The sequence below is a fragment of the Juglans microcarpa x Juglans regia genome, chromosome 2D, assembly GCF_004785595.1.
Source record: "Juglans microcarpa x Juglans regia isolate MS1-56 chromosome 2D, Jm3101_v1.0, whole genome shotgun sequence".
Classification (NCBI taxonomy): Eukaryota; Viridiplantae; Streptophyta; class Magnoliopsida; order Fagales; family Juglandaceae; genus Juglans; species Juglans microcarpa x Juglans regia.
In genome coordinates this window covers 25,881,006-25,901,966 of record NC_054596.1, presented here as the reverse complement: position 1 = coordinate 25,901,966, position 20,961 = coordinate 25,881,006, and the positions used below count along the sequence as shown (strand labels likewise).

The window sequence follows — 20,961 nt, the reverse complement described above, 5'->3', positions numbered from 1 at the left end:
ATCCATCAAAAACTTATTCATTCATGGAAAAATTCTAAAAGAAATGAATCGCACAAATATTACTCTTGTACCCAAAATTGAAAATCTGAATGCGCTTCATCACTTTCGACCCATCAGTCCTTCCAATGGTAGCTATAAGATCATTGCAAAAATCCTAGCTAATAGGCTAAAGACCATTCTTCCTAGTCACATATCACCTTATCAAACGGCTTTTGTCCCCGATAGGCTCATTCAGGAAAATACCATTCTAGCTCAAGAAATCTTCCACCATTTGAAAAAAAAAAAAAAAAGGCAAAATGGGTAATATGGCAATAAAGATTGCTATAGAAAAAGCCTTTGACTTTATGGAGTGGTCTTTCGCACTCTCTATTTTTAAATCTCTAGGATTTAGTCAAACTTGGATCATGCGGATTAAGGAGTGCATCTCTATAGTTACTTATTTAATCATACTCAATGGTACTCCAACTAGTTAATTCATCCTGGTAGAGAGGTCTTAGGCAAGGAGATCCCCTGTCTCCTTTTCTATTTATCTTAGGCGGTGAGGTGCTCTCAAGATTGATTCTTAGGGAAGAAAATAGGCAAAACTTGAAAGGGATCATTATTTCAAGCAGAGTTCCCACCCTCTCTCATCTCCTTTTTGCTGATGACTTAATACTTTTTGGTGCTACAACTGTTAATTCTGCTCAAGCATTTGCAAGATGTCTAGGGCCTTGTTTGCATTCAAAACTCACTTCAACTCATCTCAACTCATCTCATCTCATCATTACAACTTTCTCAAAATTTCACACAAAATATAATAAATAATTCAACTTTTTCAAATCCCAAAATAACTTTCCCAAATTTTCACATAAAATATAATAAATAATTCAACTTTTATTTTACTATTCACAAACAATCTCAACCCATCTCAACTTATCTCTGAATCTAAACCACTCCTAGTCTTCTTGGTCTGGTCAAAAAATAAATTTTGGAAAATCATCCATTCATTTCAGTAACAACACTCACAATAGAATCAAAGGAGAGATCAAAGAAATCCTTAACTTCAAATCCTCTCCACCGAAGTTGAGATACCTTGGCCTTCCCCTTTTCATCCAAGCCTCAAAAGTAGTTTTTTTCGAAGATATCCAAGAAAAGATCCAAAATAGGTTGCAAGGTTGGAAAACAAAGATTTTGTCTTAAGCTGGTAGAACACCCATCATTAGAACTGTTGTTAGTACCATTCCCTCATATTTCATGTCTACTATGTGGGTACCAAAGTGTTCCACAAAAAAAATGGATGCCTCCTTTAGAATATTCTATTGGGGAGCCGAATAAAAAAGCTCACACACCCAAATCTTAGAAATCCATTTGTCAACCCAAATCTTTAGGAGGATTAGACCTTAAAAACATCTCTCTTTTCAATAGAGCCCTAATTTCAAAATTTGCTTGGAACCTTATAAGCAATTCAAGTGGTCTCTGGAAAATCTTTTTGGTTAACAAATATATGAGAAATACTTCTTTCTTTGAAATGAACTCCAAACCTATTGACTCCTGGTTTTGGAAATGGCTCCTAAAACAAAGAGACTTCATCAAATCAAGTTATAGCTTCCAGATTAATAATGGCATCACAGCCAGAGCTTGGTTTGACCTGTGGATCCCTTCTTTGTAAAATTTCTCACCACAATCGAATCAAAACACTCCTCCCATTGACCCCACTCTAAAAGTTTTGGAATTAATGCTGGAAGAACCAAGGAGATGGAGCACTATTTGTCCTCTTTACTACTGATATTGTTAATGAAATTCAAAAAATCCCTCTTTCTCAATACAACTACTCAACTGTGGAGGACAAAATCAAATGGGTTCATCATTCCTCTGGAAACTTTTCGGCCAAATCAGCCTATGTAGCTCTGATTAATATTTTTCATAATGATCCCATTTCTCAACCTAATGAAATCTGGAAAACATTTTGGAAGTTAAAGATGCAAGATAGACTAAAACTCATTCTTTGGAAAATACTTCATAACATCTTGCCAGCTAGATCTCTTCTAAAAAGAATTCTTTCTCTGGAAGATGAGCAAATTCCTTGCCCTCTACGCAATGTAGGGGAGGAAAGTCTCGCACATCTCTTTCTTAGTTGCCTTTTCTCTAGAATTCTTTGGAGAAATTCAAAATGACCCATAAACACTACCTAGATTACTTCATCAGAAGTCTCTTGTTGGATCAAAACAATTCTCAACCCAAAAATAGAACTAGCCATTCCAGAAAATGAAGTTCAAGAATTCCAACTCTTTGCTACATTGGCAATGGACATCCTTTGGTTTACTAGGAACAGGTCATTCATAACTCTTTTTCCCCAACCATTGATCAATATATTTCAAGAGTTTTCATGTCTTGTAAATAACACAAGCAAGCGTGGATTTTGAAACAACATCATGAAGAGACAATCTCCCTGCATGAACGGCTGCCATAAGGCTTCTTTTTGTTGTCCTTTGATGTTGCAGTCAGAAGCTATAGTAGTGTTGCAACAGCAATCTGCCAAACTGAAACAGGAACACTAGTTTTTGTAAACACTACATTTTTGCACAGCAAAAATCCAAATGTAGGTGAAGCTGCAGCAGTCCTATTAGCAATTCAAGAAGCACATGACAGAGATCTAGGGAAATTTTTCATTCAAGGAGACTCGAAGCAGGTTGTTCAAGCCACAAAAAATGCAAAGCAACCTACAGATTGGAAAATGTAATCCATTATCAGGGACATCAAGCACATTCTAAGCAATTTTGAAGATTGAAAAATGGAAAAAATACATCGATCTCAAAATCGATGTGCGCATAGCATTGTGCAATGGACTGCTACCAACCATCTGTGTGGAAGCATACCTCTCATTTCTATTCCTCAATGTCTTTTAAGTTTTCATTGTGAAAATGACCCTCCTTCCTTATTTGTATAATTACCTAAGAACTTATTGTATTTCATGTTATTATAATATCAATGAATGAATCTTGCTTAGAAAAGAAAAAAAAAAAGGAAAAGAAAAAAGTAAAGCGTGTGTATATAGTGTAAAGCATGTAAATAGATTGACTCCTTAAAAATGCCGTGTGAATGCCAAATAGGAAGTTAAAACATGACTTTTATATAATTAAATAGATAAGTTTCAAAGTTGAATTTTTTTTTTTTTTTTCATTTCCTTCATTTTTTCAACTTTCAATCATCTTTCATACTAAAAAAAGTTATTTTATCTGTCAAGTTGTACCGCTCAAATATACTGTTTGATAATTTTTTTTATTTAATAATTAAAAAAATAATTTTAAGTGTTTTGATATATTTTTTACTTTTTAAAAATATTTAAATATATTAAAAAAATATAAAAAAAAAATTAATAGCTAGCGGTCTTCAGGAGCGGTGCTAGTTTATAACTAGCGGTCATCAGTAGTACCGCTCTTCAAACTGACGGTTTCTATGTTTTGATTGGTTTGTGAAGGGGAGAGGTGTATGACTAGATTGCCGGAGCCTACACAGCCTAAATCCACGTCAGTCGGGATCCAACAGATTTAAACGGTCAATAAAGTATGCGAACAAACAAATAATTTGCAAGGAAAATACTACTCTGCCGTTTCAAGTTGATCGTTCTTTTTAACCTCTTCATAAAATTATTTTTTTTTTTTCTATTTAGTAATTAAGAAAGTATTTTTAAATATATTGATGTATTTTTTTTATTTTTTAAATATATTTAAATATATTAAAAAAATATAAAAAATAAATAAAAATTAAAAAATAAAAATTAACGCTGGCGGTAAGAGTGGGCGGCAGAGTAGCCCCAACTCTAATTGCAGTCCCTGCGCTGTTGCAGTTGGAAGAAGGGTTCGCAGAGGAAAGTACCAAAATTTTAAGTCAAACGCCTTCATTATACCATTTCCATACACCCACCTGCTGCGTTATATCTTCCCTGTTCACTGCGTCTGTGCGTCAAGCTCTCTCTCTCTCTCTCTCTGTCTCTCTCTCTAATCTTTCAAAAGGATCAATGGCTAACAGTAATCTACCCCGAAGAATTATTAAGGTTCACTTTCCGATCTTTGCCGTTCTGTCTCTCTCTATCTTTCTCTGTATGTTTGTAGATACGTTAATGTTCTTACACGCGGTTTTGATTTTGGTTCTACGTGACATTGGAAATGGACAGGAAACCCAGCGGCTCCTCAGTGAACCAGGTCTCTCTCTCTCTCTCTCTCTCTCTCTCTCTCTCTTTATATATATAATATTTTAAATAATGTCTATTTTCTTATGTGTTTTGGGTCGCTGAATCTGAAATTCTACAATTTGGGTTGGTGGCTTTCCTTCGACAGTGGTGGTAGTTTGGGTTTACACATAAATGCTATCGAAAACTATGCTTATCGTTGAAGAGTGCCTTTTGATTCGCTGTTTTGTTTCATTTGCTGGGATGAGCCCCTGTAAAGAGGAAGAAATGTAAACGACATTTATTTTTGTTTGTGAAGTCTTGATTAATATATGAAAATTGCAATACCTGGCTTGGAGAACGAATTAATTCCTGGTTTTGGTGCGATTTCCCCTGGCTCTTCGTGGCCTGAGATTATTAGAAGGTGTTTGTCCCGTGGTATTTAGACATGGGTAATGCTAGTTAAAGTCTTGAATTGTGCAATTCACGCCTACTCCTTTTGAAGAAAAAATGAGGTCCATCATTAAAAAAAAAAATTATTTTTTCATGTGGGTTCCAGATTTACCCAATTTTTTCAAAAAGAGTGTGCGAGGTTGAACACCCAAAGATTGTAAATATCATTTCTCTTTTGACATCGCATTTAATTTTGTTTTGTTTTCTCATAAGAATAGTAGTATAGTGAGGCAGAGAATTGTAAGTGGCATATCAAGGACAGCGTTTGGGAAAACATGGTCACAGTGGAGTGGTTTATTTCTTTTCATTTTGCCCCTACCCAAACATTGTAACATTTTCCATGTGTTCAAAACATGTTTCTGTGCTGATTTGGGATAGTATACCTCTCAAACAAGCAACAGAATATGCTAGAGTATGCTTGAATGTTAGACAATGGACAGAGTAACAGACACCAAAATCATCATTGTGCTGACAATATTATTTGACATGAGACTCAAGGTACATTTGGTATGCAAAATAGGTCCGTGGAATGGAATAACTATTCCTAATTCCTCTATAGTTTGGGTAGCTTTTGATGACAAGGAAAAGATATCCCTAAAAAATGAGGATTACCTATTCCTCTAAAAAAATTAGAGGAATAGCTATTCCTAGGGTATTAGAATAGGATTTTTTAAAAAAATCTTAAATTAAAATTAAAACACAAATTGTTGAAATACACCCACAGGAATGGCAGAAATAGATGCAAGGAAATGCACTTTTTACCCCCGATGACATCAGGAATGCCTAGGCCGCCCCAATGATAGTCAAGGGTGGCTGGTTGCCATGTTGTATTTTTGAAAAAAATGGTTGAAAAATAAAAGAGGGGTATTTTTAGGAAAAGACTTTTGGATTTGGGTATTAAGTTACCTCGTATATGCCATCTTGTGTACTTGGGATATGCCTATTCTTATTAATACAATCATTTACTTATATAAAAAAAAGTATTTTAGAAAATGACATTGTATATTGCCACCAAACAAAGGCACAGGAATGACATTCCTATTCTTTTGGGAACATTAATGGACTTCCCCTTACCAAACCCACCCCATGCCATCAGCCAAACCACCTCAGACCAGGTGTGCCCAAAAGCTTATTTTGTTTTACTACTTTTTCAAACAGTCTCTTTAGAATTTTTAGTATACCCAAAGTTCAATGTACTTGTTCGTATATATAGCAAAGCAAATGGAAAACAAACCACTTAATGCACTAATTACAGAGTAGGATGCCTGCACTAATGCAATTTTATTTAAGCTTGTGTTGGGGTCACAATATCTTTCTGTCCAGAAGATCATATGTATCAAGGTAACATCATTTGACCGGTTTGTAAGCAACCTATGCACCTTAGCAGTTTATTCAAATGAGTTCAGTTTAGGTAGTGGTACATTTGAATGCTGGAACTTCAATGCTCTAACGGCTCAAGTAAGCCTTCTTTAGTTGTTCTCATTAAATTAATTCTAATCAAGGGCTTACATGTACTTTAGCATGCTTTGTGAAATTTGTATACAGTTCCCAGGCATTTTAATGTTGGAGCTTTAATGTTCTCATGGCCCAATTAAGCATTCTTTAGTTATTCTTGTTAACGTAATTCCATTCAGAGGCTTACATGTATTAAGCATGCTTTGTGAAATTTGCATGCAGCTCCTGGAATAAGTGCCTCTCCTTCTGAGGACAACATGAGATATTTTAATGTTATGATTCTTGGTCCAGCTCAATCTCCTTACGAAGGTAATTAACATATGAAAAAGTAATCTTTTCTCGTAAGCTATTTAATGTCCAGCTCCTATTATGATTTTCCTTTTTTATTTTAATGTCCAGCTCCTGTTACTATATAATGTAAGCTATTTAGTAAGCTAAATATTTAATGTCCAGCTCCTGTTGAGATTTTCTTTTTTCTAGCACGCTATTTAATGTTTGAAAAAGTAAACCTTTTTTTTACTTATGAGCTTCAGGGGTCAGAATAGTTATGATTGTCTCTTGTTCTGTGAATTCTTATGACACAAATAACATAACAGCTGATAGTATCCTCTGGAACTTTTTGGATCGTACGGAATTTAGGAAACTACGTGAATGGATTTGTTGTCACTTGGTTTCTTGTATTAGTTTCTGTTTCACATACTGGTACATGGTGTAATATCATTTTTTTTTATATATGCATAGGTGGAGTTTTCAAGTTAGAATTGTTTCTATCTGAAGAGTACCCAATGGCAGCTCCCAAGGTAATATGATATTTAGATTTCTTTTCATGCTGTGTAATGCTATCTTTTTGGGCTTCTATGGTTGCTTGTCTTGTTTTTATGAAGGCATTCATTCGCCTTATCTTGCTTAAGAGTTCAGATACTGTTATATCTGCTGTTTCAGGTGGTTGCCTGTTTGAAGAGAGGGCTTATTTCTTAAATTGATTTTTGGCCCTCACGCCAAGGATTTAATGTAGGGTTTTAAAATTCTTTGGTCATCTTAAATAAGCAAAATGCTTGGTACACTGGGGTAACGGAAACAGTACATTCACTTTTCACAGGAACAGTAAATGTACATGTGAGGTAATCAAAATGCCTTAAATAATCTGCAAGATCGGAATAATATCTGGGAGTATGGATAAACTTGATAGGTTTTTCTGCCATGGATTTTTTCATGCATGCTTATTCGTTAGCATGCTACATACAAGGTCAAGAAACATTGGCTCAGTGATTGTCAGTTACCAAAACAGTTAATAGGGTTTGAATGTCCATTTACACCATAAAACAATGAAAATTGAGATTTTTGAGGCTTGCCAAAATAAAAATAAAAATAAGAAACAGAGAGAGATAATTGAGGCTTGTAAATTCATTCTGATGAATTATTAGTGTAGGAACATATGGGAAAGATCATCATCTATTTCATTGATGTACAAACATATATATACACTACATACAATTGACACTTATACTCTCACACACTTGCACTAATTACAAACATGTCCTCTAACACTCCAATTTAAGCTGGGGCATATATATCATATAAACCTAGCTCGAAACAAATAAGTTTTAACCGACTCCAACACAAAGACTTAGTAAACACATCTGTGAGTTGATCGGCAGACTTCACAAAAGGTGTAGCAATGTCACCACTTAGTATCTTGTCTCAAATGAACTGACAATCAATCTCTATGTGTTTAGTTCTCATGGAACACAGGATTAGAGGCAATATGCATTGCGGCTTGATTATCAAAAAATAACTGAAGAGGGGGTAGGAGTTGGAAACCCAATCTCATGAAGGAAGTGTTACAACCATGTCAGTTCACTAGTAGTGTGAGCCATTGCCCTATATTCAGCTTTTGCACCAGACTGAGCTACTACTGCTTGTTTCTTACTCTTTTATATAACTTAGTTACCTCCTACAAAGGTACAATATCCAGTAGTCGATCTTCTATCTGAAGGGGATCTTGCCCAATCAACATCTGAAAAGGCTTCAACCCTAAGATGTCCATTTGGTCGATACAGTAATCCAAGGCTAGGTGTTCGCTTAAGATAACGAAGAATATGAATTACAACATCCTAATGTGAGACCTTAGGTGTTTGTAAAAATTGACTCAGTAGACTCATTGCATAAGAGATGTCTGGTTTAGTAATAGTGAGATAATTCAATTTTCCAACAAGTCTTTGATACCTACCTGGACCTCCAAACAAATTCCCTTCCTCTTTCAAGAATTTACGATTTGGGTCTTGATAGGGGTGTCAATAGGTCGTACACCCAACATGCCGGTTTCTTCCAAAAGATCAAGTACATATTTCCTCTGAGTTAGGTTGATACCCTCTTTAGATCTACTAACTTCAATTCCAAGGAAATATCTAAGCTTGCCCAAGTCTTTTGTCTGAAACTAATAATGTAAACACTATTTCAGCCTAGCAATTCCAGCAGTGTCACTCCCAGTAATTACAATGTCGTCCACATATACAACCAACAAAATGTGACCTGCATCACTATGTAGGTAAAATATTGAATGATCTGTTTGGCATCTATGGAGACTATATGCCAAAATAACATCAGAAAACTTCCCAAACCATGTTCGAGGAGATTGTTTGAAACCATATAATGCCTTTTTTTAACTTGCATATTGTACCTCGATACTCCCCCTAAACAACAAACCGAAGTGGTTGCTCCATATAAACTTCTTCATGCAAGTCGCCATGCAGAAATGCATTGTTAACATCCAGCTAAAATAAGGGCTAGTCTAAATTAGTAGCAAGAGAAATCAACACTCGAACAGAGCATATTTTGGCAACCGGGGAGAGAGTTTCCTTGTAATCAATGCCATATGTTTGAGTGTAACCCTTAGCAACCAAGCGGGCTTTTAGACGTTTCACAGAACCATCAGGATGAAATTTGATTGTATATACCCATTTACAGCCAACGAGTTGCTTACCAGGTGGTGCTGGAACAAGATCCCATGTCTCATTATGGTGAAGGGCATTCATGTCATCTTTTATGGTTGTCCTCCGTCCCGGATCAGAAACAACATCTTGAACTGTCTTAGGAACAGAAAGTTTCGAAAGTTAAGAGGTAAAACATGATAATGAAGGAGATAAGGCATGATATGAGACAAATTGACTAATCGGATGTTGAGTAACACAAGATCGAGTACCTTTGCGGAGAACAATAAGTGGAGAGTCTGAAATACTAGGTAACTTAGGATCTGAAGATGGAGACACGATTGGTGAAGGCATGGAAGCAGGTAGCTAGGGGTGTAAAAACTAACCGGAAAACCGGACCTGCCCGAAAATCCGGTTCGGGAACGGTTCCCTTAATTTCAAAAGTGACCGGTTCCGGTTATATGCTTTTTAGAACCAGACCGGACCGGTTCACTATATTATGTATTTTAAATTAATGTTTTTAATATTATATATAATATATATAATTATATAAATTATTATTATATATAAGATAATGTTATAATTTATAATTTTATGTTATAATTTATAACATAAAATTTTAATCTTAAATATGAAAATTTATTTGATCATATGCTTTAAACACAAAATATATATATTAATAACATTTTGTAGCAATTTTTTTTAACAGTTTTTTTTACAGCAGTTTTTTTTATAAAGCAGATTTTTTTAAATAATAATAGATTTTTAATAAAATAGTCTTTTTAAAACAGTTTTCTTTTTTTTTTTTTATGACAAATTTGTATTTTATGAAAACCGGAGGTATCGGTTTAGGAGGGTAACCTGTGCGTAATCGGTTTTCGAAAATGCAAAACCGGTGCATACTGATTCGGTCCTAAATTTTGTCCAAAAGGGGACTGGACCAGACCGGTTCCACCCCTACCAGTAGCTGCGAGCGACGCGAGTAAACCTGTAAAGGAACTAGGGTAGTGGGTGGAGGACTAACGATAGGAGGGGAAAGTGTAAGAGTAGGTAATGATAGAGAATCACACTCAACACTCGAAGCTGTGTCAGAGAAATAGGGTATGGAGTCAAAGAAGGTAATATCAGCACTCATGAAATAGTGTCTAAGATCATGACTATAACAGCGATATCCTTTTTAAGTCCGAGAATAACCAACAAAAAAACACTTGGTAGAATGTGGATCAAGCTTATCAAAACCTGGGCCAAGGTTATGAACATAGCAAACACACCCAAAAATTTTTGGAGGAAGGGTAAATGGTGAAGATGAAGGAAACAAGATAGAGAAGGGAGAGGAACCATCGAGAACTGATGAAGGCATACGGTTAATAAGGTGACAAGCAGTTAGAACACCATCGCTCTAAAATCGTTTAAGAACATGCATATGCAGTAAAAGTGCTCGGGTTACATCTACCAAATGACGATTTTTGCGTTCAGCTATCCCATTCTGTTGGGGTTTATAAGAACATGAAGTTTGATGAATAATTCATTTGCTACTTAAGCAAATAGCAAATGCACTAGATAGATATTCTCTAACATTATCAGAACGCAAAATCTGAACCCTTTTGTTAAATTGAGTTTTAATTTCTTTCCAAAACACTTTGAATATGGAAAGATGTTCAGATCTTGCTTTCATCAGAGACACTTATGTCACACGAGAGTAGTCATCAATAAATGTGACAAAATACTGAAAGGTGTTTGATTCAATGTTGATTGGTCCCCATATATCAGAGTGAACCAATTCAAAAGGACTCGAGGCTTGTTTATCAACCCGAGGTACAAACGACACACAATGATGTTTACTAATTTGACATGCTTCACAAGGAAAGGGAGACACATTTTCAAGATTTCTAAATTGATGCTTCAAAAGGGAAAGAGAGGGGTGAAAGACGACAATGCCATTCGTAATAAGCAAATGATGTGGATGTAAGGGCTCGAGTGGGTGACTGTTTAACATCAAGATAATACAGGCCACCAGCTTCATGCTTGTACCAATCTTGTTTCCCGTCTTGAGATCCTGAAAGACACATGAAGAGGGATAAAATGTTACTGAACATTGAAGACTTTAAGTAATTTTACTGATGGACAGCAAACTAATGGGACAACTAGGAGCATATAGAACAGATGACAAGGATATAGAGTCAGTGAGCTTAGTGGATCCAATGCCTGTAACTTTAGCAAGAGAACCATTAGCGAGAGTAACACTTTTTGGAGATGTCACAGTATCTAACTTAGATAAGACAGAGGACAGACCAGTCAGATGTTCATTTGCTCCTGAATCAATGATCCACAGATCTTGAGTGGATGAGGCAAGACATGCGGATGCTAGACATAAGTGGGTAAGAGTAGCTATGGAGGATGAAGCCCGTGTGGGACCCAAAAACAGCTCATACTCATCCTTCGATATACTAATCATACCTGAGTTGGAGTTAGTTGACTGTGATGTAGCATCTTGGCAAATGTCCTGATTAGCAGACCCAGATGGTCTACCATGTAGATCCCAATGATAGTCCACCGAATGGTTAGTGCTACCATAGTGGGTGCACTTACGAGGCTCTCAACCTCGAGTGCGATTACCTTTGGCATGACGTCCCCCATGTGTACCTCTATCACCTCGGCTTCCATGTCCACTAGGAGCAACATAAGAGGTAACCGCATCTTATAACTGTGACTCAAATTTAGTTGTCATATCTGAGAAACTCTACACAATATCACAACTGAACTTGGAGATTGAAACTCCACACAATATCTGAGAAAAATCACAATTCAACTTGAAAAATCTGAGAAACGCAATCTGGAAATGTAGATACTTAGCCCAAGTACTGGAAAAATAACTCGAATACCAAAATTTCGGTCTTGTATCAGTATGAACCGGGCTGTTTCGAGTCTAAACCGGGATGTTTCAAGCTGTATCAGATGTGTTTCGGGTCTGGACCGGTACCGGTTTAAAAACTGAGCAGAAACAGGAATATGCTATCCTAAACAAGGATAAGAATACCGTATACATGTTACCAAATAGGTGTTATTCTGGATAGGAATACACTTTTACTCCAGGTTTTGGCTATTCAAACTCAAGAATTGGATAGCTTATACTTGCAACCAAACACTTCGGGGCTTCAACCTTTTGCCAGCGATGAAGGCCCATTCTAGCGGCAACGGCGATGATGGTAACCACAAACAAGGCTGGCGAGTCCACCCCTGGTGCCCAGTACAGGAGAAGACGCCGGAGAGTGGCCGAAAACCACTTCAAACACCTTCGATCGCCGACAACAAAGGGAAAATCAATTTGGGCGTGAACCGCCGTACACTACTTAGATCTATCCAATGTACACTACTCTCTGATACCATGTAGAAACATATGGGAAAGATCATCATCTATTTCATTGATGTACAAACACATATATACACTACAGCAATTGACACTTATACCCTCACACACTTGTACTAATTACAAACATGTCCTCTAACAATTAGCAAGTGATGCAATTACTAGTAGTTTGAATCTTCATGCAGCCTATATATTTGATGCAGCAGATATAATCTTTAACCCTGTGTAACCATTTGCTGATAGGTCGAAAATGTGATTTATATGAAACAGTTGATCTGAACTTAATTATTTCACATAGGCGGCTGATACACACCTTGTACTCTTTGTTTGGAAATGAAGAAAAAAATCCAGAGTTTTTCCCTGCTATTGAGTGCAAGGTCAGAGCATTAATTTTTTATATAAAAAGACTCATCCAAAAATGAGGTCTTATCAAAATGATTACATAGATTCAACGATTATACCCTGCTGCATTAAACGTCAGATAAAATAAAGTTACCATCTTGCGTTCTCATATAGGCCTTAATTGTTTCAATTAATAATGATATCTGGAGAGCTTTCAACACGATGTTGAATGAGGCTGGATTTACATTAGTTATAAGGTTTTCATATTAAACTTACTTGGAAGCCACTTTCCATCAAATAGAACATTCAGAGTTGTGAACACCATCTGTGTTATTGTACAGAGTGACAGATGGAGTTTTGGACATACCATGCATAAAATCTTCCTTGGTGTGAAACTAATTGGTGGATTGAGCTGTCTTTTCCCTTCTTATATATCAATCGATTTAATACATTGGTCGCACCGTAGAGGATCAAACATAAGCAGCAAGATTTTAAGTTGGGTGAGCACTGACATAGTCGGGTTCAGATTTGAGCTTATTTTGGGCTTTTTTTAGCTTCATATTTAGCCCATTTTTAAAAAAGAATTTTTTGTGGGCTTTTTCAAATTTTAGTTTTACCAAAAATTAAAAAAAAAAAAAAAAAACTAAATCATTCACTACTAATTTACTTCTATATTAATTATCTAACTTATTTTTATACTAGATTTATACTATAGTGTCTAACTACATTTTTTCATACTATAGTATAACATATTATTTCTAGTGTCTAATTACATGTTTTTATACTATAGTATTATGTACTTATTATATTAGACTTATTTCTATACTAGTATCTAATTTATTTCTATACTAGACATATTTATAGTGTCTAATTACATATTATTATACTATAGTATTACATGCTATTATATTATACTAGTATCTAACTTATTTATAACTTATTTCTACATTAGACTTATTAATAGTGTCTAATTACATGTTATTATACTTTAATAAATTAGTATTATGTGCCATTAACTTATTATGCTAGACTTATTAATTATTTCTATACTAGTGTTTAATTTATTTCTATACAAGGCTTATACTATAGTGTTTAATTTCATGTTATTATACATTAGTATTACATATTATACTAATATCTAACTTATTTCTAATTTAATCATATACTAGACTTTCTAGTGTCTAATTACATGTTATTATGCTTTAGTAAATTAGTATTTTGTGTTATTAACTTATTATACTAGGCTTATTTCAATAATATTATTTAACTTATTTCTATACTTGATTATGTGTGGTAATAATTCCATGATGTTTACATATAATAAACTATTATTAGTTTATTTACATTATAGTTTAAGTATATTATTTTATAATAATTAGCTCATACTAGTATATTATTGAATTTAACTATATAAGTTCTAGTTATATAACTATATAAATATACTACTATATATGATAACTATATAAATAAATACATATTTTAATAGCATATGTGCAATATTGGAGTCAAAGTCGGAGTCGGAGTCGGAGTTGTCGGATTCAGAGGGCAAAGTCGGAGTCGGATCGGATCAGAGTCGGAGTCAATCCAGCGACACCTTCGACTCCGATTGAAAAAAAAAAAAAAAAATCTGACTCCAACTCTGACTCCGACTCCGTTGTGTCGAAGTCAAAGTAGAGCCGGGGTGGAGTCGGATTTGGAGTTGGGTGAGTTAAAGATATATAAAATTTGTACTTATAAAAAAATATATATGAAATTTGTGTCGAAATATTCTTCTGGCATTTTCACGGACACGGTAATTTATGATCTCTAACTACTAATTTTAGCATGTGAGAATTATTCTAGTTTACGATGTACTTATTCTCGATTTAGGCACTTAGTTTCAACTGTTTCAATTCTTTGTACATCACTTACATTTTTTTATAAGTAAAAATATTATATATATCAATAGGAGTAACCAAGTGCACTGGACGTATACAAGAAAACACCTAGTCCATACTAGCTAGCCCTAGATGACCCAAAAAGCCCATGAAAATTAGAAATCTATCCAAAACACATCAAGTCCGAATTGGAATAGAACACACCTCCCCAACCCCAACCCCCACCCCCACCCCCCGTAAGACTAATACTCCACCTGAAACTCCCTTTATGAGGACGTCTTCATAATGTCCTTCCTTTTGTCTTCCCTCGACTTAAGCTACCTCCCTTAACGTTGTAGTTGATTGCCTAAGAAATACGCTTTAACACCTTACTTTTCTTAAAACTTGATTTGGTTTCAAGCGAGTGGTCCGCCTCTAGTGCAGTGAGTAGTATTTTAAATTGGTCTTCACATCCTCCGTATGAAAGCCCCATAATATGTTGAATCTTGTTGACCTTATGCAAAATCCAATCTGATGGTGAACCCTCTATGTTGTTTGTCGGAGGAAGAGAACCAGGGGAACAACATTATCCCCAGACACAGTTCCCAATTGCTCTCCCGACCCGAGACGTTCCTCCTCACAAGGCATCGACGATAAACCCATAATTTCCTCCCCGCATTATCCTACATTCAAATCCCGAACCTCCTCAACAACTATATTGATGTTGTCCATTGTTGCTGTCACCATTAGAGGTTCCTTCACCTCCTGCATAGGTGTCGCCGTTCCATCAACGAGAACATTGCTTGTAGGTGCTCCACCCCCCGAAAACCCTTTCTGTGCTTCTTTCAAAATACTCGAAACCCTAGAAGGACCTCTATCTTCAATTGAAAGTGAACCTTGGAAAAAGGTACTAACCCCAATTGCAACTGGTGACTGAGGGCAGTTAGACGGCAAACCGGCATTAACAATGATGCCGATGTTTGATGACCCTATTTGTGACAGCATCGAAGTGCCCTTTGCCGGCTCACTTGAGGCCTTCAAACCTGTAGGATCTACCCCCCGAGCCCCATCGTCCGTTTTCAACCCACCACCCAAACCCAAGACTAGGTCTAACCCATTATCTACATTAATCATAAGATCTCTCACATACTCCATAACTCTTATCAATTGAATTTTAATAGCCCACAAGACCCACTCCACTTCTCCCACACTCAAACACTCGACCGAGGTAGCCATTCCACCCTGCACCACATGGTGCTGACTCTCCACTTCTCCCAATCTCACTTGACAGCCTTTGTCTCCTATATGTGTCTTACCCTTTCCTTCCGGCGTCGAACTATTCTCGATTGGACTACCCGTCGGTGACCTCAACATTGAGGTGTACGAGGCACCTTTGATTGAGGAAGACCTTCCCACTGTCTTTCCAGCAACGAACCTCCCTCTGTTTGCATGCTTTAGAACAACGGCTTTGGACCCAGTGACGCTTCGAATGGAATTCAGAAAACCTTTCCATCCGATGCCATTTGTGCTATTAGGAATCACCAACAAACCTTTCCTCCTCCCATTCCGGAATTCTGAAAGTTGTAGAAAAATGCCCCTTGTGTTAATATGATGTTGAATGATGAGAACTCCATTACCCATCCTTAACTCCCTGAAGAATCCATCATGACAAATGAGTTCTAAACAATCCTCTATCCCCTTACCAACCAACGAAGCTGTCGTCCCACATAGGCACATGAACTTAACTATCCTTTTACTACGTTCAGAGATGCGAAAGCTGTTTCCTCCCTCTTTAGTAAAAACAAAAAGTTTTTTATTCCACCTTCAACCACCTCTCACCTTCCATCTGAAATGAATCCGCGTCACGCATCATCATCCTCTGGTCCCAAATCACAGCATCATGTCCCAAAACATCAGCTTCCTCTCACTTTGTCATTTCTGGCATCTCCCAAAACATGCAAATCTGATGTAGGTTTGCACCGGCAAAATCAAAGGGGTGGTTTCCTGAGAAAATCCAATTGCCGGAGTGCCTTCAGAAGAGTCGCTTGAGCCCGACGGTATTGTTTGTGGTGGTGGAGGCACATATTCGACATACGACGGTCTAAGAGATCTCCTTGACGATTCTGAATCTCATTGCTGGAGGGAGGACCGACGTCGGAGTCCGTCGGTCTTGTTTTTGTCGGGGAGGCACATGTATGACAGTCGATGATGCCTCCGAGAAATCTCCTTAACGTCTGAGAAACTTGAGAAATTCCAGGTCGCCAGAGGGAGGACCGACGCCAGAAGTGCCCTCAGCAGAAACGCCGAAGTCCGTTGGCCTTGTCTGTGGCGGTGGTGGGGTGTCTTAGGTGAAGGGTGACGCCGGTCAATGCCTTAGGTGAAGGGTGACGGTGGGGTTAGCCTTAGGGTTTTCTCTCTCACTCAGTTACGCAGGCCCCCCCTGAATGACAAAATGCGCTACCTAAATTAAACTAGCCTACATCACTTACATAACAATGTATCCATTTAAATTTCAAGATATTTGTGTTGTAATGTTTTTATTATTTTCTATACACAAAATTATAAGAAAATAGCATAGCTACTAATATTGCATTCTGTTTGTTTATCCTTTTTTGGCCCACATAGAGCCAAATGCATGGTTGAATAAGTGATCTTTTTTTTCCTTTCCCATGCTCCTCAAGCGTGTTCTGTTATATATGAAGAACCTTTTCAAAGAAGTTTAGTTTCTTTTGTTTTTTCCTTGCAATATTTAGATGAGTTTTTTGTTCTCAATCTTGTTGCCTTTCCACTTATTTTTGTTTTTTAAACTGCACTTTTTCCTGACAGGTTCGGTTCCTGACCAAAATATATCATCCTAATATTGATAAGGTAAGTAGTATCTGCTTCTTTTGCTCCTTTCCCTTGCTTGAAATTTGAGGTTTCTTCTTTCTGGATATAAAGAATGTTTATATCAGCTTGGACGGATATGCCTTGATATTCTTAAAGACAAATGGAGTCCAGCCCTCCAAATCCGAACAGTATTGCTGAGGTGATTTCGTGCATCCCCAATAATTTCTTGATTTGGAAATCATCTTCTAGGGAAAAGAAAAAAAAAAAGTATAGGATAGATTTAATATAAACCATGTGGAAATAAAAAGGTAAATAGGAAAGCATGGATAATTTAAATGATGGGATCTTGGGTCGTGAAATGATATTTAAAGCAAAGCGAGATGACTTTACTAACAAGTTGTTACATGATTTACTGGATCAGCATCCAAGCTCTTTTAAGTGCTCCAAACCCTGATGATCCCCTTTCCGAGAACATTGCAAAGCATTGGAAGACAAATGAAACTGAAGCTGTTGAGACAGGTAGTATTTAATTATTTGTAGTTGGCTACTACCAAGATGCTAGCATGAGACCTAAAATAGCTCCATCTTCAATACTGTTTTTAAGGGTACCTACCTTTTATCACTTGTTTTATTTTATTATGTAGAAGCCTAAATTGTTGCTTATTTTCACCATAAGATTTTTTTTTCCTTTTTTTTCACTGTAAGATAATTAATCTGATGTAACCCCTAGGGGTTGGCTCTAGTGGTAAAGGCCTTGGGCTTGGGGGTATTTTCCCCCCAAGTCTAAGGTTCAAATCCTCTTGGATGCGAACAATCTCTAGGGGCCATTGGATTGGGGGATTTTTCCCTTGAATTACCCCAAGGTGCACTTGCGGAAAATTCTTTGCCGAGGGCATGTACACCCTTGGGATTAGTCGGGACATTGTTCCTAAACACCTGGTGCCAATAAAAAATAAAATTAAAAAAAAAAAAGATAATTAATCTGATGTGGTGGAAATGATTTCAGTTGGCTTTACAAGCATTTGTCATTCATGTCATTACTAATTACTAGCCCCTGTTGGTTGGAAACTTGCAGCGAAGGAATGGACTCGTTTATATGCAACCGGAGCTTGATTTTGCTTGGAAGATCGATTTCTGAAGTGTATGTTAAAACTATAACATGAAGGATATGACTTGTGAATTGATCTATGATAGTAGAAAACTTCAAAGAAGCCATCTTCAGGATAAAGGAAAGATGAATATTGTGAAGGAGGTCATCATCTGATAGTCATCTTAATAAAACTACAACGGACTTGGGGAAAAAAGAAAAAAAGGGCTTCAAGGTTGCATGATTATATTGAAGTTTGATATCAATTTTCTACTTATGACGTTCTTGATATGGAACGTTTTGATCAACACAGTTATTCAAAATGTTTATGGGTGCTGCATCTGAGATATGAATAGTTTTGGCTCTTCTCGCTCTCTTCTTCATACAACTTTCTTGAAAAGTTATCGAGGTTGAATACGAGTCAGGAATATGATTTCCTTTATATCTTCAGAGATCAGGAAGCTTTTTCCCAGTGTTGAAACAGGGGCAACGATGATTTTTTTTTTTTTTTTTTCTTATTTTGCGTCCACGACCTTTGCAAAGATGTGCTAAACCAAGTTTTCATGATGGTGACAATAGTTGAAATCTGACAGGGATATGTTTTGACTTATATTCCTATTGTAGATCATCATTTTTATGAGGTGGCATAGTTACATTGGTTCGTAATAAAATGAATTATAAAGTAATTGTAAAAAGGTTGTAAATGTATCATTGTTCTTAGAAGAATCCTATTAGTCTATGAAGTGCTAGACAATCTTCTATAAATGCAAATAAAAGCAAATCTCTAATTTCTTTTTTTTTTTTTTTTTTTTTTTTTTAACTGTGACCTTCAAGGGACCTAATTACCTCTTATAAATAGATGTGGGGTTGGGGAACCTTTTGCTCAACGTTGAAGTAAAAAGAAGGTGCATACGTGTCTAATCTAGCCTAAAGAAATCAAACCCAACTAGCTATATAGTTCGAAACTGTAATCGCTTATTCTCATATGCTCGGTCGGAGATACGAGGGAATTTCCTGCCCGGTTAGGTGCGATCGGAGCATGCTTTGATGGTAGAACCTGTCGGGATGACGCCTATTGATTTGTACAGAATAGAGATTTGTTACATCTCCTACATCTCCATGGGGCATCTTCATACAAGTTTATTAGCCAATAAACGTCTAATTCTTCCATACACCACATTTATAGCAATACTGATAACAATGGATGATTGAATTCTCCTAAAAGAAAAAAATGGATTATTAGAGATTGAGTTGAACTATTGATTAGTCCATTTGTTTGAATTCGAAACTTAATTTGTCTTTGTTCGAACCACCGCTTAGGCCCCCCCATAGGCATACATTTGTGTTACGATATTATCAACTCTAACCATAAAAAGGGCATAGGACTGCAATGACGGTGGAAGTCTGAGATTATTAGACTTATGTATAGTTACTCCTATGGGTTCAAATGATGAGAATCTAATCGACCATAGCAAGATCTAAAAGTTGAGGAGTTGGAAACTTAGAAGGCCAGATGCCTTTGCTCTATATGATTGTGGTGAACTGATAATCTATTGGAGTAGTGCTATATATACTTACAATTTTACTTATAATTTTATATATAAGACCTATTTTATTAATTTTCTTTTTAGATTCAAATTTAGATTTTTAAATTTTATAATCGTCAGCATATCAATAGTTGACATGTCAATATGTATTGTTATGCAAGTAAATTTGTAAGTACAGATAGCATTTTCCAATTGAGAAAGTGGTACTTAAGGGTTTTAATTTCTTGTGAACAGAGAACACGTTTGGGATCTATAGTGCTAGAGCGATTGGGAATGGAGGACAACCTATCCTTTGTTGGAAGGTCATTCCAAACAATTTTATGAAGGAAACGGCTTGAGCATTTTATGAGATTTTAGATTCCACAGACATTGTAATTCATAAAAGTGGAGGGGGAGGATGGGTTGGGATGTCCAATGTAACAATCTTAAAGGTTGATTTAAGACCGATGATTAAGATTTTAAGGATAAATGTTTAAAAAATGAAGGCACTGGCAGGAGAAATGTTTTACGAAAAGAAAATCTTTTTTTAAGAAAAACCCCGCCTAGTGATGTTCTCAAAATGAATGTATGTCCTAGGTACGTAAGGTACATATGGAGTGATGAATGCATGAATGAAAACCTATGTTAGTATATTTTTACTGTATGAAGTAATGCTTACTGAGTATTCGACTCATTTTAGTTTTTATGGAACTAAATGAGCAGAACGCGTTAGGACGGATATAGCCCAAGGGGAAGAGTACGAAAGTCTAGGTATAAGAGTTTTAAATGTATGAGAGGCCTTTGTTTAAGTTTGATGTTTTCCACTATAAACCTCTTTTATTATCAAAATATGTTTTATTTTATAACGTAGAGTCTTGCACCCTGGGTATGGAAGTAAAAAGTTTTAAAAGGATCAGTAACTCCAGTCTCATTTTCTAAAATCATTTTTCTACAAAGTCCCACCACAAG

General features: G+C 36.3%; 1 protein-coding gene and 1 long non-coding RNA gene across 2 annotated transcripts; both read left to right on the top strand.

Moving 5' to 3' along the window:
- Positions 1 to 3,806: 3,806 nt before the first annotated feature.
- Positions 3,807 to 18,683, top strand: LOC121250550 (ubiquitin-conjugating enzyme E2 35-like). The gene is made up of 8 exons (XM_041149687.1): positions 3,807 to 4,033; positions 4,154 to 4,181; positions 6,278 to 6,364; positions 6,797 to 6,855; positions 17,377 to 17,418; positions 17,505 to 17,578; positions 17,801 to 17,898; positions 18,455 to 18,683. The coding sequence occupies exons 1-8, from the start codon at positions 3,998 to 4,000 to the stop codon at positions 18,490 to 18,492; spliced, it is 462 nt and encodes a 153-aa protein (XP_041005621.1). The 5' UTR covers positions 3,807 to 3,997; the 3' UTR covers positions 18,493 to 18,683.
- LOC121250551 lies at positions 10,921 to 12,081 on the top strand. Its single transcript, XR_005937807.1, has 2 exons — positions 10,921 to 11,613; positions 11,659 to 12,081. It is a non-coding gene; the product is annotated as an uncharacterized LOC121250551 (long non-coding RNA).
- Positions 18,684 to 20,961: the final 2,278 nt, after the last annotated feature.

Bases quoted from the DNA above. Each gene is read 5' to 3' on its own strand.
- LOC121250550 (XM_041149687.1), top strand. From the start codon at position 3,998: ATGGCTAACAGTAATCTACCCCGAAGAATTATTAAG. The intron at 4,034-4,153 runs GTTCACTTTCCG...GGAAATGGACAG, and splicing joins TACCCCGAAGAATTATTAAG to GAAACCCAGCGGCTCCTCAG. The intron at 17,899-18,454 runs GTAGTATTTAAT...GGAAACTTGCAG, and splicing joins AACTGAAGCTGTTGAGACAG to CGAAGGAATGGACTCGTTTA.